The 27,891-nt window shown below is 36.9% G+C and overlaps 1 protein-coding gene across 1 annotated transcript in view; it reads left to right on the forward strand.

Moving 5' to 3' along the window:
* The first annotated feature begins 11,543 nt into the window (after window positions 1-11,543).
* Window positions 11,544-27,891, forward strand: part of LOC120632363 — a 610,336-nt gene continuing 593,988 nt past the window's right edge. Inside the window, exon 1 of the mRNA XM_039902218.1 lies at window positions 11,544-11,693. Coding sequence (XP_039758152.1) covers window positions 11,692-11,693 — 2 coding nt within the window. The 5' untranslated portion in view covers window positions 11,544-11,691. The remainder of the gene's footprint in view (window positions 11,694-27,891) is intronic.

The following is a 27,891-nucleotide window of genomic DNA, read 5'->3' on the forward strand; positions in this document are numbered from 1 at the left end:
TACTGGCGATATTTTTTTTTATTAAAAATAAAGAGCAAACGTGTAGGCAGATATCCTGACCAGACCTTTCGTATCTTCAGCTCGAATGGATCTGCCAATGCATTGCCCACTTTGTTACCTCTCTCAATTTGTCAGCCCCTTGAATAACTCCATAACATCTTTAGTATCGGGCAGTGTTTGAGCCGAACATGGGCAAAAAACAAATAAGCAAACAGACTTTCTGTAGAATTTAAATTATCAATACAGCGTAAAGCCGTACTTAGAAAGGTTATTGGTTGTTTGGTTACTGACCTCTATTTCACGCAGGTATGAGTTAAATCGAACGAGTTCAATAAATAGGAATCAATCTCTTAATGGCTGAAAACAGGACATGTGGTTTTCCAATTTGTACCTGTAAGGATTGGTTGCGAAAAGCCTATTTGCTAGTGGGTCTTGCGGTTTTACATAGAACACGATGTGGGTACAATTGCGCAATGCATTCGCAATGTGTATTAACGCATCGCGGTTGACGCATTGCGATCGTCGCTATCGCTGTTATGTAAATCTGAGAATTTTAGGTTATGGAGGCGTGCACTATGTCATTTTTTGAAGTTATACTTCTTTTGGCGCGTTAGGGAAAAATTATGAGAGTAATTTTTTTCGAAAAACCGACACTCCGAAGTTAGCCATAAGGTTTGACAGTGACACTTTCAATCGTCAAAGTCTGCGGGCTCATTCTGATGATGATTGATTCAATTGTTCAAATATCTCAAATTTAAATGTTGAGTGAAATTTGGTTGTTCAATAATGAAATGTATTATTATTACCTTTTTCCTATTGTCGCTTTTTCTACAAAGGCGAAGGCGAAGTCGTTTTAGAATTAGGCGAAAGATAAATTTTTTGAAAAGATTGTTGTCTTGTTACGCCAAAGAACTGTAACTTCTTACGCGTGTACATAAGTACACACCCGTTTTTTTTTTTTTATTATTATTGCGAGACTGCCTTTGAAATAAATAATATAAAGTCTGGTATTTTCATACATCAATAATACGCTTTAAGCACTTTAATAAACATGAAAGTCACAATTTGAATCTATAAAGAAATAAAATGTGTGTGATCTTGCAGTTTGTATTTATAAAAGTTTATTAAAGGAATTTTTTGAGGGCCAAATACTTAGAAAATACTCAAATTGCTATTACTTGTATTATTATATTATTTATATTGAAGAGTTCTCTCGATTTCTAGTTATATATATTAGATAGGATTCCTTCAATAAATCTTCATCACATTAAATTGGGACCTTACGTGCCAAACAAAAAAAGAATCATTAAAATCGGTTTATATTTGGCGGCGTAAACGAGAACGAAAATAAGTTTACATTACAAATCTTTGAATTTCTTGGCTTATCTCAACTATAACTGCATATAAACCTTTCTCTATAATCACAGTCTCTGTAAAAAAGTGCATTAAAATCCTTTGCGTAGTTTAAAATATCAAATTGGCATCAATTGGGGCGACTTTTTGATATTATGTACAGAAGATGTAGGAAGGGGTGTAAGTGGGTGTGGCTAGTACCAGTCAGCCTCCCAAATTGCCAACCTCACCTGCACGTGGTGCACCCTGCCGTTTAACCGACGAGGCTCTGGCGACCGACAAGTGGCGGTATAACCACTTCGAATTGGCTAGGCTGAACAAATGGCACAGACCGGTGTCGGGCAGCAGCGACGCCGGGGCGATCAGTCTAGCCCTGCGATGACCAACCCGCCTGCCCAGCGTGGTCATTATCGGGCATATCTTTAATGGGAAGGAGAAAAAAACCACAGCCCCTAGTTCCCGGCGGCCCCGCTATTCCTGGCTCTGGCAGCGGTTATGGTAACGGCGGGGCAAGGGGTGTTAAGAATCTCCGGCAGAGATTCCGCTGCCAACCCCGACGACTTGACCTGGCAACATACAACGCACGCACGTTGAGGACCGATGGAAAGGTGATTGAGCTGGAAGAAGTGGTGAGCAAGTTGCGCTGGGATATTATAGGATTGTCTGAAGTCCGGCGAGAGGGGGAAGACTCGATAATCTTGGAATCCGGCAACTTGTTTTACTACCGGGAGGGTGACCAACAGTCACAGGGTGGTGTCGGGTTTATCGTCCACAAGTCTCTCGTCAACAATGTTGTAAAAGTCGAAAGTGTGTCGAGCAGGGTAGCATACCTTATACTCAGAATTACCAAACGGTATTCGTTGAAGGTCATACAGGTATACGCGCCGACTTCGGCACACCCAGACGAGGATGTAGAGGTTTTGTATGAGGACATTTCAAAAGCCATACATGCCTCGAACACCTACTACAATATTGTGATGGGGGATTTCAACGCGAAGCTTGGCGAGCGAACTGGTTCAGAGTTGAGGGTGGGGCAATTTGGGTATGGGCAACGGAACCACAGGGGTCAAATGTTGGCTGACTTCATGGAGAAGGAGGGCCTTTATATGATGAACTCCTTCTTCAAGAAGCGGCCACACAGGAAATGGACCTGGATAAGCCCCGATGGTTCCACGAGAAACGAGATCGACTTCATCATGTCGACCAAACGGCATGTATTCAATGATGTCTCTGTGATCAACAGGGTTAAAACCGGAAGTGATCACCGTATGGTAAGAGGCACATTGAGTATAAACGTTCAACTTGAAAGAGTCAGACTGGTGAAGTCTACACTCCGGCCTACTCGTGCCCATATTCAAAACCCCGAGAGCTTTCAACTAGAACTACAGAACCGGTTCGGTTGCCTAGCAGATTGCGACACTGTGGACGATTTGAACAACAGGCTGGTGGAAACTGTCCAAACAGTCGGGTCCAAATTCTACAAGGCCCACCGTAGAAACAAGGCCAATAGGTTCTCAACCAATACACTCAAGCTTATGACGGAGAGGCAAGAGATGAGACTACAGTCTATAGCAGACGCGTCCGCTTACCGGCGGATTAATAGGCAGATCTCTAAATCACAGACTCGTGATATGCGGCACTTCAATACAGAGCGTATTAAAAATGCCATCGAGCAAAACAGAGGCTCTAAAGTGTTCGCTAGAGATCTGTCTATCGGTCAGAGCCAGTTGATGCGACTGAAGACCAATAATGGTAGTCTTGTCTCTTCCAAACCTGAGATCTTGGGTGAGGTTGAGAACTTTTATGGACAGTTGTACACCACAGTACAGACGCCTGTTGAAGATTTGGCTAAGGATCCTAGAGCCAAATTAACTCGACACTATACCGAAGATATCCCAGACGTCAGCCTATACGAGATTAGTGTGGCTCTCAAGCAGCTTAAAAATGGCAAGGCGCCGGGTGATGACGGAATAACGGCAGAACTCCTGAAGGCAGGTGGAAAACCGATACTGAGAGTCCTTCAGCGATTGTTTGATTCCGTTATTCACCAAGGCACAACGCCAGAGGCATGGCACAGGAGTGTGGTGGTTCTGTTCTTCAAAAAAGGTGATAATACCTTGTTGAAGAATTACAGACCCATCTCGCTGCTGAGTCATATCTACAAGCTGTTTTCGAGAGTCATTACGAATCGTCTCGCTCGTAGGTTTGATGACTTCCAGCCTCCCGAACAAGCCGGTTTCCGTAAGGGCTTTAGTACCATAGACCACATTCATACGCTGCGGCAGGTTATACAGAAGACTGAAGAGTATAACCGGCCACTTTGCTTAGCGTTTGTGGACTATGAAAAAGCCTTTGATTCGGTGGAAACTTGGGCTGTGTTTAGGTCACTGCAGAGATGCCGAATTGACTACCGGTATATCCAAGTGTTGCAGTGTTTGTACAAAAACGCCACTATGTCAGTTCGTATACAGGATCAGACTACGAGACCAATCCAATTGCAGCGAGGCGTGCGACAGGGAGATGTTATCTCCCCGAAACTATTTACCGCTGCGTTGGTGGACGTCTTTAAGCTTCTGGAATGGAACGGACTTGGCATCAACATTAACGGCGAGTACATCACTCAACTTCGGTTTGCCGACGATGTAGTCATAATGGCAGAGACTCTGGGAGACCTAAATACGATGCTCGATGGCCTCAGCAGAGCTTCTCAACAGGTTGGCCTACGAATGAACATGAGCAAGACGAAGATTATGTCTAATGCTCATGTTCCGCTTCAACCAGTAATCGTTGAGAACACTGCACTCGAAATTGTTGACGAATACGTATACCTAGGACACACGATCCAGTTAGGTAGGTCCAATTTCGAGAAGGAGGTGAACCGCCGAATCCAACTCGGATGGGCAGCGTTCGGGAAACTCCGTGCCATCTTTTCGTCAGAAATCCCTCAGTGCCTGAAGACGAAAGTCTTCGAACAGTGCGTGTTGCCAGTGATGACCTATGGCTCTGAAACATGGTCGTTAACTATGGGCCTCATAAGAAGGCTTAGAGTCACTCAGCGGGCGATGGAGAGAGCTATGCTCGGAGTATCTCTACGCGATCGAATCAGAAATGTGGAGATTCGTAGAAGAACCAAAGTTACCGACATAGCTCAACGAGTCGCGAAGCTTAAGTGGCAATGGGCCGGGCACATAGTTCGGAGAAAGGATGGACGTTGGGGTCCCAAGGTGCTGGAATGGCAGCCCCGTACTGGTAAGCGCAGCGTTGGTCGACCCCCAACGAGGTGGACAGACGACATTAAGCGCGTCGCAGGTAGCCGTTGGATCCAAGCGGCTCAGAATCGTGGAACTTGGAACTCCCTACAAAAGACCTATGTCCAGCAGTGGACGTCTATCGGTTGATGTGATGATGACAGAAGATGTTATCTATCGTTGTACTCAGATCAAATCCAATTGAAAATTTTAAAAATATTTTGGTATTAACGCCAATGATTAGGTTAGTATAATTTCTTTTGAATGTCACGAAGAGTTTTTATGTGTTTTTTTAGATGGTCCTACAGGATATTTGCCTCAAAACAATGAATACAATGAATACACAGTAAAGCAAAGATCAAAATTGTGGCCCAGAATTAGACTTAATTTTTTTTTATATTTATTAAAAAGTCTGTGAGCCAACTAGCATAGTTGTTATCATTCTATTTTATGACTTCACGAGTTCACAAATGAAACCACACTTTTGTTATGGTGGTACCGCAGCAATTTCTATGAATTTATGATGATTCTATCCATTTATGAGGATGATAATAAATTTTCTATAGTGTTGATACCGTAAAACTCTTTGTAACGAATTAAAAAAACATTTTTTCTATTGATGAGCTGTGAACTATAATGTAACACGGATAGGTAAGTGATTGCCTCGTTAGTCTTATTTTTATTATATTACCTAATTAGTTATCACAAATTATAAGTCATTATCATCATCATTTCAACCAATTGACGTCCAGTGCTGGACATAGGTCTTTTGTAGGGAGTTCCACAATACACTGTCCTGGGCCGCTTGCCTCCAGCGGCTCCCAGCGACTCGCCTGATGTCATTTGTTCACCTCGTTGGGGGCCGACCTACGCTGCGTTAACGCCATTTCAGCACCTAAAGACGTCCATCGGTTCTCCGAGCTATGTGCGATAGTGCTGCCCACTGCCAATTCAGCTTCGCGACTCACTGAGCTATGTCGGTAACTCTAGTTCTTCTAGGGATCTCCTCACCTCCTCATAGGTCTTTCATCATCATCATCACATCAATCCTTTGCCGGCCCACTACAGAGAACGCGTCTCCTCCCACAATGAGAAGGGGTTAAGGCCGTAGTCCACCACGCTGGCCCTGTGGGGATTGGTGGACTCAATACACCTTTGATAACATTATGTAGTACTCTCAGGCATGCAGGTTACCTTACGATGATTTCCTTCATCGTTGAAGCAAGTGATATTTTAATTACTTAAAACGCACTAAGAAAAGTTAGAGGTGCACGCTCGGTTTCGAACGCTCCCCCAACCCCCCCCAAATTGAATGTACACAGTTATATAGGCCTTTACTAGAATGTAAATAATGTACATTTTTTATAGTACATGAATCATCTATATAAATAAAAGGCAAAGGTAACTGACTGACTGATCTATCAACGCACGCAACCACTTGACGGATCGGGTTGAAATTTTGCCCACAAATAGTTATTACAAAGTAGGTATCCGCTAAGAAAGTTAAATGGGGGATGAAAGTTTGTATAATATTCTTCATTTATCAATTTATTTTTCAAGTTACATCCATGAAACTTTGATTTTGGGTTTTTCGATTAAAAATAAAGAAAACGTGTTTCACAAATTTTAAAAACTCCAACTCCAAGGGCATCAAACAGGGGATAAAAATGTATATGAAGGTGTCTGATTTTTTAAGTAATTCTATTAGCAGCAAGACATTTCTTTGAACCTTTGTAGTTAAAATTTACCAAATCAAAAATTTAACTTAACGTGAGCGAAGCCGCGAGCACAAGATAAATAAAATATTATTTTAGCGATTCTTTGTTACTGTCATCATGCCTACTGTAATGGTCGTATTGGCTACAAGATTGTTATGTTTTGATTGCAGTCCATGAGTTTATATTTACAGTATTCTCGCAAAAGGCGATAAAGACATGTTTCTTGAAAGCGTAAGTGACTTTGAGTAATCGTTTGTTGAAGCATCAATTACCCGAAAGCAGATTAATGGATTTACAAGGCTTAAATAAAAATCGACTCGCGTCTCCTACGGGACGTTTCGTTGCTCTGACGGTTAAGTAAGCCTAAATTTGTTTTATGGATATTTAAAAAATAATTAATCGGTTTTTTATTAGGTAGTTGCCTAAAAGTTGTAATTATAATGCAGCGGTTTGCGCTCTGGTAGTTGAGTTAAATGTCTCGGGCTCAATATCCAGTTTGGGTCACTGGTTTGAAGTAAAACTTTTTTAGAACCGTTGAGATTTTAAACTCGATGAAACGAAAAAATAAGTCCATAGAGATACAAACACATAATTGTATAGGACAGAGTGAGATAGAAAACATTATACATTTTTTTACCTATTCTAGTTACCATGGAAACTAAATAATAAACCTTACATTTATCCTAATAATTCTAATACTCTACATCCACATCAATCTCTCGTAGGCTACTTTTCAGAAGTAACACTTCTGCCGTGTGTAAATAAATTGCACAGGATTTTTTCTTCACTCTCTCACATTCATATCTGTCAAATGAAGTGCTATGCAAAAGTTGCGTCCCCAGAACAGGATTTTCAATTCCTTGTCCAGCCTCAATTAGAACTTATTTATCTAAGTTTTTCTTATTTCTCGCGCTGTTCTTGAAATATTGACTTTATAAGTCGCTAAGAACGGACACGAAGGGTCGTGTCCGTTCTTAGCTTACCCGAAAATAGGCTTTTAATGGGTAAACCCAGGTGTATGATAAAATTGGCAACTTAAAGGTAGTGTTGCCCAAATTCAGTCTTGGTCTTGCAGTCTTGGTCTTGTTCTTGCGTTTTTGCAAGACCAAGACCAAGAACAAGACCGCGTATTTTTAGCAAGACCAAGACCAAGACTGACCGTGCAAGACTTGAGCAAGAACAAGACATAGCCTGCAAGACTCTTGCGTCTTGCAGCTAGGACTTAGCGCTATTTCACGGAGTAGTTAGGTGTAACAGTTCGGTGTATAGGTAGGTAGGTACGCTTAGGAATTCTATGAGACGCAAAAAACTATATCAAAGAATATGAAAAACTGGACCTATGCGCATTACGACTAATACCATAAACATAGCGAATAAAAAAATATCTATTAAAATCAAACTGAGTGCATGCATAGTTATGTTTTAACCATCGGCACTTTGATAATGCGGCATCAAAGGTTTTGTACTTACTTCTCAAAGAAATTTGCCGCTTTTCGGAAGTACATGGTTATGATACACGCGCCGGCGGCTTCTTTTGAAATCTAAAACAATCGTTGCCGCCGCGCCGAAATCATAACATTTGACACTATTCATGCAAAATAATTTCGAATTTTAAGAGTACCTACAGGTGTTCCAAAGAATAAATAAGTTTCAGAGTGCTTAGAATGAAAATGAATACATTATACTGATCACGCAAGTAGTATTATGATTAGGATAAAATGGTGAGGATAGGTAGTAGATGTCATAATAATTCATTCTAGTAAGTAATTATAATATTGATTACTTATATGGTTTTAAACTAATTACTTAGGTACTATTATTGTACATTTAGTCATTATATTTCTTAAGTTTTTACAAGAAAAAATAGCAAAAAAGTGTTCGAATATCTCTGAGAGAGATGATGAGAGTAAGTATTTACTAGCTGTGCCCGCGACTTCGTCCACGAGGAATAGTAACTTTGGAGGTATAGTGACGTTCAGGATTTATTTATTTATTTTAAAACTTCTGTCATCAAACATACAAACGAACTCTTCAGCTTTATTCAAATAAATGATAAATCGTAAAACTCTTTTATTAAATTTCTTATAAGTTGAGGGTTCAATCTCTTTCTAGACAGATAAGTATTGTTCTTTAAAATACAGTCAAGTTATTGTAATTAATTTGTTTTTTTACATGTTTTAGCAAATGTAAGCTTATAAATCATAAATGTTTATTAAGAAACAGTTACTTCCATGGAAAACGACATATAGGTCAGTTGATTTTTCGAATTTCTTATCAAATCTTCAGTTATTTATTAATCTGCTTGATCTTTACTATGGCTATGTTAATTCAAGCTCACAATGTTCCAATTCTAATACGTTTTTCTAAGATTTAAAGTAAACTTTAATAAATAGTAATAGACTAATAGGTAATTGCAAGACTTGCAAGACTCTTGCTGCAAGACCAAGACCAAGACCAAGACTGGGAGCGCAAGACCAAGACCAAGACCAAGACCAGGTGTATTGGCGCAAGACCAAGACCAAGACTGGCTAAGTCTCGTCTTGTTCTTGCATTTGGGCAACACTACTTAAAGGTGACGGATCGAAGTCATTATTATAAAAATCCAATAAATTAATCCTAAAAGCTTTTTAATTTGGGGCTAATTGGACTTCACTGAAAGAAATTTTACAGAAGCACGGGACTTAAAACAATTTATTACGGTGAATAATTTTGTGTAGGCTGTAAAATTACCATAATATATTTTTTTAAATTCTTCTGGAAGTTACGAAATTTTACCATTTTTCAAAAGTTTCCTTTACTTTATCCAGAAAAGGCTCGCCGATCACCTGTCGATCGATGACCTTTTATTTAAAATTATAAATTTTAAAAAGGCTTGTCTGACAAAAGTTTTACAAATTCAATCCATCTTATATTTTCCCCAGAATTTATTCCTGAGGTTGGTTTTACTCTCGTTTTTACTACTCTTGACTTTAAATTTCTTTTACCTTTATCTATACTTATTTAAATTGCTTTTAAATTTTGTCTTTCTGTATCTCTGCTCACACTAAAACTATTAAATGGATTTTATTACAGCTCGGTATAATTATAGCTGACATTCTGGGTTAAATCTTCCTCAGCGAATCCATAACACTCAACACTTAAAACTTAAGGATACTTAATGAAGCAAAAATAAACTTGCAGTGCAATATACTAGACTACATAAAATAAGTAATTCATTTGGAGGAAATTGTATACAATTTTCCAACAAATTACCAGTTGATACCTTGGAGATGTCTCTGAAAAAGTTCAAAGTTTGTATTAAACGTAAGCTTATAGAAAAGTCCGATTATAAGTACTACGTTTACGATAAAAATGCTTGGCTGTAAATTATTGCTCTAACCAGGTTGCTTCTTTAATAGTTTTTAAATGACAATGTGAGATGATTTTAAGTTGACGAATTTATTTATCGCCATCAACTCACTGCTATGTCATATTTTACATTTAATGTACGCATCAAAAGTGCCTTCTTTGTGCCTATTTGAATAAAAATATTTGACTTTGACTTTAATACAATGTTAACATGTCACATAATGCGGTCTTCATAAAAAAATGGTCGCCAATCCATTGAGTCTACTTTGCTAACCCAGTGCGATCAATAAATATTTTGTCCTGCTACTCGGTCCTACAACAGATATGGAACAAAATGTATTATAGCAAAAATTATGTTTATTAGTCCCCTCGACGGATTCATTTGCTATTGGTAATTTTTTTGATGATGGGTGATTTAAGCTCCCACAAAGGCGTACTAATATTACAGCTTAGGCAATTATAAGGTTGCATCGCTATCTGCACTTAGTTTTATAAAGCCTGACAGTTTTAATTCCTGGAAATAATACCAAGTCCGATTGAAATAATCTTGTGTAGACTATGTATGTAGGTTTTTTTTTTAAATATTAATAGCGGGCAAACGAGCAAGTGGGTCACCTAATGTTAAGTGATCAACGCCGCCCATAAATATCTGCAGCACCAGTGGAGCCACCGATGCGTTGCCGGCTTTTAAGGAATTTATTTATCCGCCCCTTGAATAACCCTAGATTGTATTTTTGAGGAAATACATCAGATGGGAGATTCATCCATAATATAATAAATGCATAGAAATAATTTCGGATACGGATTTGAACCCAGGAATTGTGTAGAAGTGCGTCCATCTGTCTGCGGCTTAGCTTAAGAACCTTACGGCAAAGTGTGGGATTTCGTTGGAAAGTTTTTTTGATTCAGTGCAAAGACCGAAGTCCACTACGCTGGCAAAGGGCGGATTGGTAGAATTCCTACTCCTTTGAAAACGATATGGAGAACTCTCAAGCGTGTGTTTGCTCAAGATGCTTCCCTTCACCGTTAAAGCAAGTGATATTTTAAATTCTTAACCAGTAGACCAAGGCAGTTATTTGTACCTTTATTTAAATCATAAGTACTAGGGCTCCAGAAAAAGAAGAAGTTAAATTAAAAATCAACCTCAGTCTTCCGAAAGTGAGGCCGAACCACTAGGTTATAACCGCGTCATATATTCGCTCATGATGATATTGTGAAGAATAACTACAGAATCATACATTGCGTGTTGCCCGACACACTCTTGACCGGTCTTTTAACACTCACTGGGAAGCAGGGAAACAGAAATCGACTTGCAAATGCAATGCTGTTTTGAGAAGTACGGAGCGTGTCAAACAATGCCATTAAAAATACAAAAATTCGATGTTATTTATTTTGTATGCACATTGTGTTTTTAACCGCAACAGACATAACGTAACTGAAACAATACTGCAGAACACTGTGATTTAAAACCGCCTAAGTATCTATAATATCATAGTATTCAATAGGTAACAAATCGATTCGCGGCTGTAAACCGCACTTCAATATGATATTTGCGGTTCTGAAATCAGTCCTACGAAAAGTCGCATCACATTTGCTTGTGTATGTTTCCTTGAATCGTACGGGAAAAAACCGCAAGCGGTTAATTGCAAGTGCGTTCTTGCACTTAATTTATTGTTAATATTTACTCTACGCCATGTGTTGCGTAGTAAACTAGTAAATTGTCGAGATACTTCGATCTTTTTTTTTAATCTTCGAAGCTTTAACAAAGCTGTTGCAACTTGGGAAAAGCTCGAAAGGGTAAAAACAGTTCGTCCTTTTACCTCTAGTTAGATTACAGAGTACAGCTCCATAGAAATCAGCTTCAGTGCCCCGGCATCCGCCGATGTGGTCGGACGTGTGATCTGTGCTTATTTATTGTGTACGCGAGTGCAATTATTACGATGAGTGCATTTATCGAGTGTGAATTGTGAGTGTTTCTGTGTCTTATTTTTGGATCCGGTGTTGCATCTAACATCATCAGCAAAATGTGAGTTTTAGTGTTATTTATATATAAGGGGATATACTTTCTATGTGTATTTATTGCTACAGATATGGATACCTACTTAGTACTACTAATCTATTCTGTGGAAATAAATAGTAGATTAGAGTGTTATTATTATCGCCCATGGGGTAGGAGAATGTAAATTTAGGTACATTGTCTGCTCATTGAAATCACAAATGAAGCCAAGTTTTATTCGTTTTAGTTACGTATGTAATGGTCATAGGTACACCTATCTACGATTCAATTTAAAACAATATACTCAGTCTATATCATCTTACCCGTCTTTTTATGTTAAAAAAATCTTTTCACACTTTATGGGGTAGTACTCTACTCTGTTTTCATTCAAAATATTAAAGATTCATAAAATCAATTAGGTACTAATATTAGGTACTTGTACTTATAAATCTCTTTAATTATTTTATTTGTTTTTATTGAATGATATAAGTAAATAGTTTATTTATTTAGAACAGTTTGAAATAAAATTATAAATATAACCTAAAATAAACTATTTAAAAACTAAATAAAATCTAAAACGTCCTCGAAACCACCGCAGCGAGGCACAGTTCCTAAGATGCTGGCAGCATTGCCCCTTTGGATGGCCAAACTAATTCGTTGGCCAAGGTAACTGCCCGCTCTAGGATCACCGGTAGACTCGATAACCCTTTTCGATAATTCTTTGAAAAGGGCTCTTGCCTCCGGACCCCACGGTCCCAAAGTCTCTACTCCAAAAGGCACAAAAATGAAGCTGCTATCCAGGTTTTCATATTTACGCCTCTTGGCCTGCTCGGCACTGGAAGCAGCCGCACCTACCATTGACGAAGTGGCCTGGCCTGAATTGCCTATTGTTTTTATTTATTTTAACGTGTTATTTTTCATTTAAAAAAAAAACTTTACATAAAATTTATGCGAAGATTGTTTATGTTACACATGTAAGAAAAATAAGAGTATATTACCGATTGCCCGTAAATAATAGTAAGAATACAGTACAAATTATGTAATCATCGTCATCGTCGCCATCATCGTACCTAAGCACATTTCAGTCTACTTCTGAACTAAGGCTGTCTTGTTAGCACCCACCTTCTATTACTGGTGAGCTCCATCAAGGTCCCTGCTGCCTTCACAATACAATCGAGCCATAGATAATTGTGCAATGGTGTCACTCCAGAATCTTTCTAGCTAATAATTCAATACGTACTTTTATAAAATTTTCTTCCACTATTTGTACGGTCTAAATAGGTTATAATGTGTATTATATTAAGATAAGGTCTGTTTCAATATAATGTTCTAGCTATGGATTGCACGTTATATTGAAAAGGATAAAATATAAAAGGTAAAAAAAAAAAAGGTACCTATATAAGCTATTTTTAATGTCTTATCTTTAACACAAAAGGTAACTACGTTAATAAAGGTAACTTAAAGAACTGAAAATTTAGTTTAATTTTGAGACTAATGCCCATCAAAATTGGACCACTGACAACAGGTTCATGGCTTCGATAATCTATAAACTCCTTATTTAAGGATTTGGTTTCAAATATGCGGTCACGGCACTGTGCTAATAAAGCAGTCTCTAAAAGTAAACCGAAACTTTCGTCTTGCGTGAATGTGTTTAGATACCTACCTCAATAAAACCGGAGGTTTTTAATAAATTTGCCGATTACTCCGAAGTTTCTGAACTAATTTGCATGGCTTTTTTTATTACATATCTCGCTATAAAAACAGAGTGTTTTTACATATAACTGTATTATTGTTACAGAAATTTTATAAACTAGGTAAATAATTAAACTTTGGAAAATTATATTATCTTTATAATTTCATTTATGCCAGACATTTTATTAAATTCATTAGTATTCTAAAAAAATGTGCTGACAAGAAACAATTTGAATTATATTTGATTAAAAACATTCAATGGTTCATGACATTGAGTTGGTGGGTATTTCGATATAAATACGGGTGCATTCCCTGTGTCTTAGTCGTTTATCGAGTACGTATTAGTCTAAATAATCGAATAGTAAATCATTTTATTCGTGAACAAAGAGCCATGAATGACTTTTATGAGGTGTTTTACTGACTATAAAAACTTAAACTTGCAAATCGAAATGGTCCTGCGAAAGCGAAACTAGCAGTTTTAACGGCACGACGACAACAACTTTTGTTACCCGTGAGTTGAATACTACGAGTATTAAAACATGTCTTTGATATCTTAATATCCGTGTTTTGAGTTTTTTTTGAGGAAGTTCCAAAACTTTACTTTTTAGTACTAGTTTTCACTGTCTTAAGCAGTTGAAGTCATCATCATCGTCAACCCATTACCGGCTCCCTACAGGGCACGGGTCTCCTCTCAGAATGAGAAGGGGACCCCTGCCCTGAAGGGGGCAAGGCCGTTGAATGAATGAATGAATTTTGTACACCACATAAAAATACAGGAAAAATTATAAAAAAAACTAGTTTACACAATAAATACAATAAGGCGGCCTTATCGTTACATAGGGATCTCTTCCAGGCAACCGGTGGCGTAAAACACTGCTCAAAACAAGAGGTAGGTGGTGCATATAAATATATTTACATAATATATACATAAAAACTATATATAATAAACTTTTACACAATATAAACACTTTTACACAATACATTGTATAAACAAACTAATAATTAATATACATATAATATCTATACAATGAACATCAATAAATAGGAACAATATTGTCAATTCCCCAACAAAACAGATGAGTATAGGCATTACTAAAGTTCCGAAGATTCAGTAAAAAACGATCTTTAACCAGTTTTTTGAAGATGCTAATCGACTGTGTGCCTCTCGGATTTCAGGAGGCAAGGCATTCTAAAGCTTAACAATAGTATACTGAATAGTACACGGTTGTTGTTTTCAGATATTAAGTATAATGTTATTGAGTAAAATGACCAATCGTACGTAAAGATTTTTTTTATTCTACTACAAGCTAGCCTTTGACTGCAATCTCACCTGCAGTTTAAGATGGTAGCGGGCTAAACTGTCAGGGAATACGGCAGTCATACCACTTCAGACACGTCTTTGTCGGTCTCGTTACTTATTTAGGTGAGATAGCTGTGAAGGGTTAAATTAAAGAGAATCAACGTTAAAACCCTGTACCTTACAAATGTAATTACGAACTTCAGACAAGGTCTTGTAATAAGGCATTGTAAAGCGAGTGGTGACAACTTTTTATCGCAGCCTGGTCTGGCCCAGTTGTCAACCTACCTATACCATAACGTAGTCTTTCTTCGTCCTTTCATTATTGTGCGAGCATTGCTACCTTTGACAGCCGACTGGCGCAGTGGGCAGCGTCCCTGCTTTCTGATTCCAAGGCCGTGGGTTCGATTCCCACTACTTGAAAATGTTTGTGTGATGAGCATGAATGTTTTGCAGTGTCTGGGTGTTTATATATATAATCTAAGTATTTATGCATATTATTCATAAAAATATTCATCAGTTATCTTAGTACCCATAACACAAGCTACGCTTACTTTGGGGCTAGATGGCGATGTGTGTATTGTCGTAGTATATTTATTTATTTATTTATTTTACCTTTACATATAGTATTGCTTTTGCTTACATTCAGGGGTTGATAATCAAAGCACTTGTTTATATAAATATGTATGTGTATTGCACACTTTCAAATCTACTTCTCTTCTTTCTTCTTTTGGCCTTTTTATACTCTAGGAAATTTACAGCATCAAATTAGAACATTTCATTGGCAACGTTGTTATAAAATTTATTATCTGTGGTTCTTGGCCAATCTGTTACATCCATTCCCCTATGCAAGTTTTTGCACAGTGCTTAATCAATACTAATTCACATACTTTTTTACTAGTTCAATGCCCTCTTGTTAGTTTGTCAGCAACCCTGTTATCAGTTTTGCAATTCTCAAAGTATTACTATCAACATACAATACAATTAAATAAATAAAAAGTCCTGAATCACCCATTGTCTGAATTGTATATTGAGCTGTCGTCACGAAAACAATGTAGTCGCTTAAAAAAACAAGGCCACCATTTTCGAAATTCCGAAAGCATAGGTTAAGTTTTTTGGATTTGGAATAAAATCAGGGGTTTTGGATTTAGACAAGGGAAATAATATTAATCAACAGTCATTTTCATAATTTAGAAAAAAAATCAGACCGATTAAATACTAAAAGCGTTTCTTTTATTAGTTGCGTTATCCACTGGAAAACTTAATCTTGCAGGGAATCAAATTTTAGGCGAAAGGCGGCGTAAGTCGTAACGGGTCTCTTTAGATTCTATTTCTTATTTCTTACCTGTTATATAAACGAACAAATCTATTTGATACACTCCATTTTTTCTAACTTGTCTTATAATGTAAGCAATCTTTTCATTACTTTTTAAAATAAAAAAAAAAAAAAAACGAGACTTGTAGTAGGAGGAAAATAATAAAAACACATTATTATTTTCTTAGTAATTTAAAATAAACTTATGAGTGTATGTATACAAAAATATTGTTTACATTATTAGACAGTTAAGGAAAAATATTTGCTTTAGTTTTTAGTGTCGTGTGTTTTAAAAGTAGAGGAAAAAACATTTGGGTCAAAAAATATATTTACATCTTCACTAAGTAATATTATAAATGTGTCAAAGTCAAAGTCAAAGTCAAAGTCAAAGTCAAAAATATCTTTATTCAAGTAGGCCCACAGGTGGCACTTTTGATGCGTACATAAGAATTACACGGTAGTGAGATGATGGCGATAACCACATTCGTAAACTTAAAACTAAAGCTACGAGGGTTCCAAACGCGTCCCGGTCTAAGAAGAAGCCCACAACAAACTTAGCCGGGTGTTTTTTTTTTTTTTTTTTTGTTATCGCCATCTCACAATGTCATTTTAAATTATTAGAAGAGCAACCTGGTTAGAGCAATAATTTACACCCAAGCTTTTTTATCGTTTACGTAGTCCTTTATACTATAATAGGACTTTTCTATAAGCTTACGTTTAATACAAACTTTGAACTTTTTAAGAGACATCTCCAAGATGTCAATTGGTAGTTTATTGTAGAATTGTATGCAATTTCCTTTAAACGAATTATGAATTTTATGTAACCTAGTATATTGCACTGTAAGTTTATTCTTACTTCTAATGTTTAAATTATTGCAGTCACATTTTTTCTTAAATTTAGAAATGTTTTTATGGACGTACATTAAATTTTCAAATATGTACTGACTATACACTGTCATTATTTTAAAATCTTTAAATTTATCTCTCAATGACTCTCTCGGACCCATTTTGTAGATAGAACGAACAGCCCTCTTCTGCAGCACGAAAATAGTGCTAATATCAGCAGCATTACCCCAAAGTAAAATTCCATATGACATAATGCTGTGAAAGTAACTAAAATATACCAGTCTAGCAGTTTCTACGTCGGTCATATGGCGTATCTTCTTTACCGCATAGGCAGCAGAACTAAGCCTGTTCGATAAATTATTTACATGAGGGCCCCATTGAAGTTTAGAATCTAACGTTATTCCTAGAAAAACTGTCGTATCCTCCAGTTTCAGTTCCTCATTATTAAGTAGTACAGTGGTTTTCACGTTTGTTCACATAAAATTCACTTTACCTAATGTTAATTAGGTAAAGTGAATTTTATACACTTGGTTTTTTTTCCGTTAAGAACCAAATTATTAGCTTCAAACCACTGTACCACTTTAGCGAGAGAGTTGTTTACGTCGTCAAAAGCTAGTTCACGTCGATTTATTTTAAAAGTCAGTGATGTATCATCGGCAAACAGAACTATCCCGTGTTTATCCTTGGCATGGTAAGGAAGGTCATTAATGTAAATAAGGAACAGAAATGGTCCTAATATAGACCCCTGTGGGACACCTATTTTCATAACTGATCCATTAGACCGTTTTCCATTCACGTCGACTTTCTGAATTCTATCGCGTAGATATTTACTCATTAAGTCTAGAGCTACACCCTGAATTCCATAGTGGTGTAGTTTCCTAACTAACGTTTCGTGTTGAACACAATCAAACGCCTTATATAAGTCACAGAACACACCAAGTGCATCACGTGACTCCTCCCAGGCTTCAAATATGTTTTGTATTAGTTCAACACCTGCGTCGATTGTTGAGCGACCCCGTGTGAAACCAAATTGCTTAATATGAAGTAAATTATACTTATGAAAATGGTAAAGTAATTGATTTAAAATGAGTTTTTCAAAGATTTTACTGAAAGTGGGTAGTACGGATACTGGTCTAAAGTTAGTGGGGTCAGAAGTACTACCCGATTTAAACAATGGAACTATTTTACTAAGTTTCATTAAGTCAGGAAACACACCACAATCTATACAATTATTAAATATTAAGGCTAAATCGGGTGCAACAATATCAATTAATGATTTGACAACGTTTACGGAAATGCCCCACAGATCATTTGTTTTTTTATTAATTAATAATTTAAAGGCTTTAATAACGTCAGAGCCACTAACATGCGTGAATTTAAAAGAATGGTTACACTCAGGCACATTTTCCTTTAATAGAGAGAGAGCCATATGTGGTGAAGAGTTTAATGATTCTGTTGTGGAGACGGGAATGTTGGTAAAGAAGGTTTCAAAAGCAGTAGCCACCTCGAAATCTGTTGTTAAGGCTTTATTATCTACATTAAGTTTAAAGTTAATATTTCGTGGTGTTACTCTTCCCGTCTCCTCATTATACCCATTCATTAAAATATGTATAAATATGTGTTAGTGTATAGTACCCAATAATCTTGATTTTTGGAACAGAGTGGCTACTTTTTATCGCAGAAAAACCATAGAATTTGTAAAAAACCGTAATAAATGCGGATGACGAACGCGGGCTATGTCTAGTATAAAATAAAAGTATAGAGTATGAATTTATTCAATAAATGTATAGTAGAACGAACGAAAAGTTTCTCGTTCACATATTTTATACTCGTAGGTAGTACAACTTGTTATTGATTTAAATTGAAAAACAAACATCGACTACGACGTAAAATTAATAAGAAAAAATTTATTTACACTTTTAGACAAGTAAAGAAAAATTTACTATTACTTTTTCCACTAATGTAATATGTGTACCAAGAATAGTAAATAAGTTAGAGAGATAGGTATATACATATATATAACGTAACAGAGCGTCCGACAATAATCTCTTATTAAATATTCACCACGTCATTAGTAGGTATCAGCACATACATTCCCTATGCATATTTAGATTAGCTTATATAGATTGCATCTCTAGTTGAATAGTTGTATTGTTGTTTAAAACAAAACAAGCGTTGTTTTCATCATCAGTTAAATAACCGGTCGACGTCCATTGTTTTACAATGCAATTTCAAGGCCCCTGTACTTGACAGTGATTTTAATTTAATAAACACATTATCGATCTTGTTAGTTAGGTATGACGTTGTATTTCATTTATCGACTATATGAGTTCTTTATAATATTATTTTTTAATCTTTTAAATCAAAACCTAATTGACAAATCGTTGTTTTTTTTTTTGCATTATTGTGATGAAAATAAGTAAGTTTATGCAGAATCTCACAATAAAAGTTGGTTTTCTTTTGTTAGCATCCTCCCACAGTTTCCCTGCAGGGTTATCAAGGTTTCTTGGCCGATTTGCGTTATTTTTTAATCCCTTCATCATATTTTGGTCAAGCATGTTTGTTGAATATTTTAATGAATGGGTATAATGACTTTTGGAAAACTGCTTTATGATGTTTGGAAGAACAAAAAAATATATAAATTGTCATGTCACAGGACGTCATAGACAAATAAAAGCTTTAAGTAAGTCCTTGTTCTATAGCTAAAGATTATTAATTTTGGTATTGATATTAGAAAACTTGAATCACAAAATACTTTCAAAGTTTTCAAGCAAAGAAGTTCAAGCGTGACGTCGTAATTTTGAATTCCGCGTTGCAGCTGTCATGGCGTATCTCTAAATTTTGTAGTTTTATTTATTGAAACTTGAACTAACTAGAATATAAATAAAAAAAATATCATCAGATAATTAGACCTTATTTTAGAGATTCTTTGTTACTGCCTAAAATATACATCATGCCTGTTGCTTCCAGTAATTCACATCTTGTAAAAAAGTACCTCTGACGAAGGACCTGCACAGTAGATAACTTTTATTAAGTAAGATAGTAAGTACGAGTGCTACTTAATTAATATATAATGTGTATTATTATGTGTTCATGTAATGTTTTATGCATTAATCGCGAAACGAAGTAAGACCGCTAGAGCTCTTTTTACTCGAAGCGCCGTGTAGGTACTTGTTTATACTGAGATAGTCCGATAGTTCGGGCACCGAGTCTGTTATCATGATGGTCACTGGAGAGTGACATCTCTTGAGTTACATGCTAGCCTAGTATCTATGTCAAAGCAGTCCTATGTTTTTGTAGGACGTGTTCCCATGGTTCGTTTCAGTGGTTGGTTTCCATTGTATATTTGTAATTTTAAGCTTGACGTGTCACGCTCACTAGACATTGGTGGCATTGAGAACCCGTTATATGTAACCTTAATATAAGATTTGTAGGTTCACAATCGTTCTAGTATAGACTTTTGACCGCCATCCTCATTGACACAGTAGGGACCTACCTACGTAGTCTCTTAAAACTGTCAAGATGCTGTCTAGTTGTCTAGGAACCCCTGGTTCCCATCCTTATTAGGCCTGCGTACTTGTAAGTTAGGCAGATAGGCGTAAAATGTAAAAAATACTTCCGATTATGAAGCTAATAAAACCATAATAAATTATACATTTAAACGCAGAACAAAGAATCGAGAATCTGGTCTAGACAATGTCGATATTTACCATAAGATCAAAAGACGTCAAGCTGCTGCATTTCTTTTTATAATCCACTAGAGCTTTTTGTGACAGAGCAGGTCCCGGACAGTACTGGCTGGTACGGCAGGACACAGGGCGCCACTTTGTAAAACGGGTTCCTTGCATGTCCTGCGAAGTGTTGCTCTGTTTATAGGCGATTAAAATCAAGTGAGCCAGCTTCCTCGTGTGTTAAGTATTGCTATGAAAGGAATGCATCCAATCTCCCAAATACTAACAAACAAAAAATATCTAACGCGCGTTAAACAATGCTTTTGGAAGGTACGTTATCATAGAAGCGTTTGAACTCGCATTGTTATCTTATACGTTTTACACGTTACGAGCTAATTTAAGTGTTGAATAAATAAATGATTCATGAGCCGAGAATAAGTACCTACCTGTTACAAATTTGCAACAAATTTACAAAAGGAGTCGTCGGTAAAAAAAGGTACGTGTTTTTCTTGTTTCTTATGTCTGTTTTGTAATTACTTATTTGTTTTTTTACGCGGGCGGTCCGTTAACCTTCAGCATTACTTCCATAATGTTGGAACACCATCCTAGTATACATAATGTAAATGAAAACCGAAAAATACTTCATAGGCTTTGAGGTACATTATGTACTGTCTGAGACTTATCTGTGAAACCGGAAACCTAATAGTTTTTGCTGAAAGAAATCAGAAAATTTTATAAACACAGCATACTATGCGCGTGTCGGTCTTTTATTTTAAATTGTTGGGTTGTCATAAATAAACACTTCGTTAGAATACGTTCGGAAAAATGAATATGGGGGTTATTCCTTATGAACTTTACTTATGCTTCCTTCAATATTATTTCGTAATTCTGTTACACGTTGTTTAATAATAATAATAAGTGTCGTGGTGATGCCAGATCAGTCACGACCCCACGTCCTCCAGCGGGTGTAGTACGACTAAGGGAATATAATGGAGAAAAGGGATCAGCGTCCTGTGTCCTAGCATTACCATCTACTATGATCTACCACCCGTCTGCCCAGCATAGTGATTATGGGCAAACCCTCCCTTAGGAAAAGTTGGTCTATTTTGTCCAGCAGTGGACTGCTATAGGCTATTGATGAATTATAATAAACTCAATTGATCTTGACGTAAAGTGTAAGATGGCTACCGTCAAAAAAAGGCGGACTACCACTACCACCCGTCTGCCCAGCATAGTGATTATGGGCAAACCCTCCCTTAGGAAAAGTTGGTCTATTTTGTCCAGCAGTGGACTGCTATAGGCTATTGATGAATTATAATAAACTCAATTGATCTTGACGTAAAGTGTAAGATGGCTACCGTCAAAAAAAGGCGGACTACATATTTTTTTTACAACTCTTTCAGTATGGATGTCAAATCCAAAATCAATAAACCTAAGCCAAATCCTTTTAAATAGAAATTTTAAATCTTACAGTGGGGAATTTTAAACCTCGGGATAACACTTAGAAAGGTTTTCAAAGTTTTCTTATTTGTAATTAGGTAATTATAACCACTAACTCATTTTAGGGATAACCGAACTTTCCCCACCTGACTGATCTTAAATTGTGCACAAACATTAAGGATAAGAGTGAATGATTGCTAAGTGAATCCAATATAATGGAACTAATAGTATAATGGTTTTTAGCCATATTAATTTAAGTTCCTTGGACGCTCGCATTACAGCGTCAGACTAACAGAGCCAAAAAAGCGTCAATGTCTTGAAACAACCTGTCAAATGGTTATAAGAAAAGCTAGTGTTGTTTAAAACCTGCACGTCACTCTAAATTCAAAATGTATCAACTACATTTCATCCAGACGCATTAAAAAGCTTGCTTTCAAACAAAAAACAACAAACGTTTCCTATTATTGTTTGCCAAGTATTATTAATGTGGAAAAAGTGGCTACATATTCCATAGATTAAATTAAGATTTGCGGTCCAGCCGCGCGGCGGTGCACTCGAGGAAACCGGTCCTGTGCTATGCACCATGGAATTTATATATTTTATTTTATTTTATTTCTTAGGTTTACTTACAAACACTTACACTAATACAACCGTTTTTTAAAATTTAACTATTCTATTTAAGTGTAATGTTTTCTTAAAAGTAAACACAGCATATGAAAATATACAATAACACCATAACATGAAAATAAAAGGTATATTATACAGAGTAGGTATGTCGCAGGGTTATTTCGAAATCCATGGAAGCGGTTGGGCTTTATAGTAATTGGTGTTGGTCTTAGTCAGTGTTTGTGGTTAGCCAAAAATTCCAGCAGATGTGTTTTTCAGCCAAAAATTCCAGCAGATGTGTTTTTCGGCCAAAAATTTTCACTCCCGTGTTTTTTTTATTCCTCTACAAGTAAGATATTGTTAGAGCTCGTGTAGCATCCTTTTGGGAAAGGATTAGGAACTCTAACAATAGAATACTTAGGGTCGTCTGCGAGGGTATGCCGAGTCCTATTTCAGACTATTGGCTGTCTGGTCATCGAGACTGGAACGGAAAATAAACTAAGAACCTATGACATCTGAAATAAGTTTATTGACTATTTCAGTTAGATGTAAGTTTTAATGTATACATTTAAGTATAATAATAAATATAAATAAATATACTACGAGACTACACACATCGCCATCTAGCCCCAAAGTAAGCGTAGCTTGTGTTATGGGTACTTAAGATAGCTGATGAATATTTTTTTATGAATATAATACACACAAATACTTATAATATACACATAAACACCCAGACACTGAAAAACATTCATGTTCATCTCACAAACATTTTCCAGTTGTGGGAATCGAACCCACGACCTTGGACTCAGAAAGCAGGGTTGCTGCCCACTGCGCCACTCGGCCGTCAAAGTATAGATTTCTTTGTATATAAAAGCTTATATATGGGTTTATATGCCTCTAATAAAAAACTTTATTATATTAATGTGTTATTATTGTCTGCATTCTCACCAGCAGGGCTAGCAAAGGCAGGAGATAAAAATTATATCCCCTTACATGGGATACAATTAACGTGTTCACCAGCTAAATCACGGTAACATGGAAAAAAAGAATTTTACCCCCGTTTATTATTACACATATATTATGTGTTGATGTTATTTCCATTTGTACGCCAGTGCTCTGAGAGGTGATACAGATGTGGGAGACAATCAATTTTTATTCTTTCCCGGGGGTATAATTGTCCCTTGGCCATGCTAGCCGTGCTGGTAGTAACGGGCTAACTTGTTAGGGAGTATGGCAGCTAATTACACCCATGCCCCTCACTCGTGTTTGTTAATCGTATCCCAAACATGCGTCGAAATCTTCAAATTATATTCGTTAAAGGAATCCGCAAAATACCATATTTACATACTGGGTATGAAGAGGACTTTAATTTTGGCAAAAAAAGAACTCCAGAAAATTACTAAGAAAAACAATTACTGTACCTACTAGTTTTACCGACAATGTTTAAGAGTCTAATTATTTATTCTTCCTGTTTTATATTCCCAGTATTGCTTTGAACATTTGTAAACGCCAAGTCTGTCTGTTTTTTGTGCTCTACTCTACCACCGCCGGTTAAAAAGGCAGATTTTAAAGAAAAGAAGCCACCAAGAAACTCGGCAGTTACTCTTTTCCGACACAAGAACAACTGTTGATTTTTTTCAAAGGACTGTCGCTAGGTAACGCTTTTGATGTAAAAGTACTAGCTTCGGCGGTTATGGCAATTGCCTGGCTCGTATGAATGAAGTCCTCGCCTAAGGCTTAGATTCTACTCTTTTAGCTTACCCGGTCTCAAAAATAATATATTTACTATTTAAAGCTAACGGCCGATGGTGCAGTGGGCAGCGACCCTGCTCTGAGAGTACATGACTGCATGTGCAATTTTCACTACTGGAAAATGTTCGTGTGATGAACATAAATGTATTTCAGTGACTGGGTGTTTATCTGTAGGCATATGATAAGTATTTATGTATATTACTCATGCATATATTTATTAGTTATTTTAGCACCCATAACACGAGCTACGCTTACTTTTGGGGCTAGATGACGATGTGTATTGTCGAAGTATATTTATTTATTTATTTATTAGTAGGGTAATAATGATGTTGATAATGTTGACAGGTTAATTAGGGAATGATGGAGACACTCATACATTAGCAATCTACGTATAATGGCGTAGCAATTTGAGTTGGAACGCGACTTGGCGTGCGTATGCGGTTAATCAAATACTTAAAGCCTATTTATCAACCTCGCATTTTTAAATATCCGCAAACACGCATACTTTTGTAGTTTGTAGTGATTTTTACACGTTAATATTGTTATTTATAACACAAATGAATACAAGTGATTTTCAAACCATTCTTTTTATTAGCTTTCTTTTCCTCTTGCTCTCATTCCACGTTATGTGGGGTTAGAACTTCGTCATGCCTGTCTTTAAACTTGAAGAAAGATTTGTTGCCTTACTTTAGGCATATTATTTATCCGAAAAATCTTCGAACTAATAATTAAGAATTAAAATGTGCACCAAATTACAGTTACTTAGACGGGCAATTAATTAAGCAATATCTATTGCCCGGCGACAGTCTCCGGAGGTCTAGCTTGAGGTAGGAGAAATCTAGATCAACCATATATTATTTAATACTGCTGAATGAAAAGTTTCCAAATACCCAGTTTACGTTTCTTATCTTAGTTGGTTACGCTGTTCCTGCTGAAAAAACGACATGCCAAAAAACGTGCTGTAAATGCGAAACATTTATTTTACCTATCAGTAGACTTTTTGGGATTAAAACTATTCTGTGTACATTATTTACTGACTTAACATCAAGTTTAACAAAATATAACTCTGTTAACAGAATTGTTACCGGACGCTTATGATTACGGACCGCTTTTCAGAGTAAAAAGTTGCCACTCCATTAATTATTTCTATGCAAAAATCACGTTAATCCATTGCGCCGTTGCTACATGAAAGAAGGACGTTTTCCGTTCTGAATGAATAAAGGCATTATCGCAATTTATCATCATCATCAGCCTATTTTATCTTCCTCTGCTGAGAGGGGAAGACGGTTTTAGAGCTGAAAATGAGAATTTTCTTAATAGAAAACCCCAATACCAATTTTTATCTCATCTTGGGAATCGAAACCAGGACCTCGTGATAGTCGAACATGCAAACCACAAAACCAACACGGCAGTTTGTTTTGCTCCATATGGCCATCGTTTTGCCCACAATGCAAAGTTAGTTGCCCGCTGCACCTAAGATTCCGATAACATTGTATGGAAACAGGTTTAGGCCTTCGTCCTCTAACGGCTTAAGCAGGAAACACATTGACAACACGCTACTTTTCACCATGCGACATCACGTAATTACATCGGATCAGAAACTTTCCAGGATCATATAACTGTCGTCCGAGGTGGCCTCAGTGTCATTAGTATATGGGGTCAGGAGGATAAATTATTATTGGTTCATAAATTAGTTTTAATATAAGTACAATTAATTAACAGTCAATTTTAGAGTTAGATCAGTGTAGTTCGAAATTAGAGTTAGATTAGTGGAGCCGTCGTCAGTTCCTGTGTTATAATCATGAATATAGTCACCATGTGGGGAGCCTTAACTTTTAACTGAATCTCTTCTTTCAAATAGGAGGTTGACAGGAATTACAGAATAGGAATTACTGAATAATGGTGGTTGTTCCACTGACAAAAACGTTCCCACTGAGGCATGACGTCATGCAACAGCAGCCAACAGGTCGCAAAAAATTAGCCAAAACTAAAACAAAAAGTCTATCTTCGGAAGATCATGACGGTATATTTTATTAGTGTACAGTCGTGTTAGATGGAATATGCTTGCGGTTACAAAATGGGTACTTAAGAACTAATTTAAGTCAATACACAACTGAACAGGGAATTGCAATCCAACCAATGAACAACCAAGCGGTTATTCCACCAACAAAAACGTTCCCAGTGAGAGCTGACGTCAGGCAATGGAGAGTCTAAAAAAATGCGAACACCATAACAAAAAGTCCATCTTCAAGTCGAAGAGGACACGTGCAGACTACACAGAACTGGAGATAAGGTCAGGAAAAATAAAACGATTGAATTTAACTCGCGTGGCGTGTATCGTATGGCTCCGTGCCATTATACGCCGTGACTCGGGAGCCCGCGGGCAGTAAACGAGTTTGCAGAAATAGGCACAGTATCAAAACGCGACGCGTCAAACGAGTGCATTCTTTCTGCGGACAATCCCTTTATTCAAAGAACCCGCATCCGATTTAACGAATAAATTGACTGATTGTATCATGTTTGTTTGTTTTTAGCTTGTTTTTAGATCAGTGCGGTTTGACACCCGCCTAGCTTTAGCTTTAGGTTAAAAAATGTAGTTAATCATTATCTCCTCACAATAATGGAAACATTTATATATGATCGTTTCATAAGTGCCCTGTGAAAGACCTACAAGAATACAGAATTTCTTAATTTCAATTATTTGTAATCGAAAAATTTTTCTAACGACTTGAATAATTCTTACAATATTAGAAAGCTATTTTATCTAGAAGTTAACACAATGATGAGGTCGAGATTGGAGCACGCTGGCCTAGAAAAAGCCTATTCACTCTAGCCTTGAAGGTAAGTTCTCAAATTATACGTGGCAGGAAACACAGTTGCCGGGAGGGTGTTCCACATCTTAGCGGTACGTATCAGAAACGTGGATAAAAACGTTTCGTGCGTTTTGATGGAATGTCAACCACATAAGGATGTCACCGCTCACGGTGTCTCGCTGTTCTGTGGTAGAACGGAACGGAAAGAAGCTTACAGCATTATTTGCGTGCGCTGACACAATAGTGAAAAATAGAAGCCACAATAAATCAAGTATGTCATGGCGTTGTAATGGGTACAGTAGTCTCCCTCCGATATATAGCTCACTAGTGCTTGGGGCGTACTTTTCACCATGCGACATCACGTAATGACATAGGATCAGAAACTACGTCACGATCTTAACGATCAGATTATAAAACCTCTCTTTAAAGGATTTACCTACTAACTCACAACCTGAACACACAACTGCGATGTCCGTTTTCGTTGCCGTTTTCTTACATCCTAGTCATGTGTCACCCAACTAAGATCGCTATGGTTCGGCATCGCATGACGCACCTTTAGGCCGACAAACTTTTTCGAGCTCATCATTTCACTTTTCCATTTTATTAATATGTATGTATATTTTTAATACACCAAAACGAAGAATGTTACAATCACCATTAAGAAGCTGAAATGGAGATGGGCCGGGCATACCGTAAGAGGACCGGATAAATGGAGCAGGACAGTAATGTACTGGCATACAGGTCACTTTACAAGGAAACAGGGCAGACCATTTCAAAGATGGGTCGATGATATTAA

Source organism: Pararge aegeria, chromosome 19 (genome assembly GCF_905163445.1).
Source record: "Pararge aegeria chromosome 19, ilParAegt1.1, whole genome shotgun sequence".
NCBI classification, from domain to species: Eukaryota; Metazoa; Arthropoda; class Insecta; order Lepidoptera; family Nymphalidae; genus Pararge; species Pararge aegeria.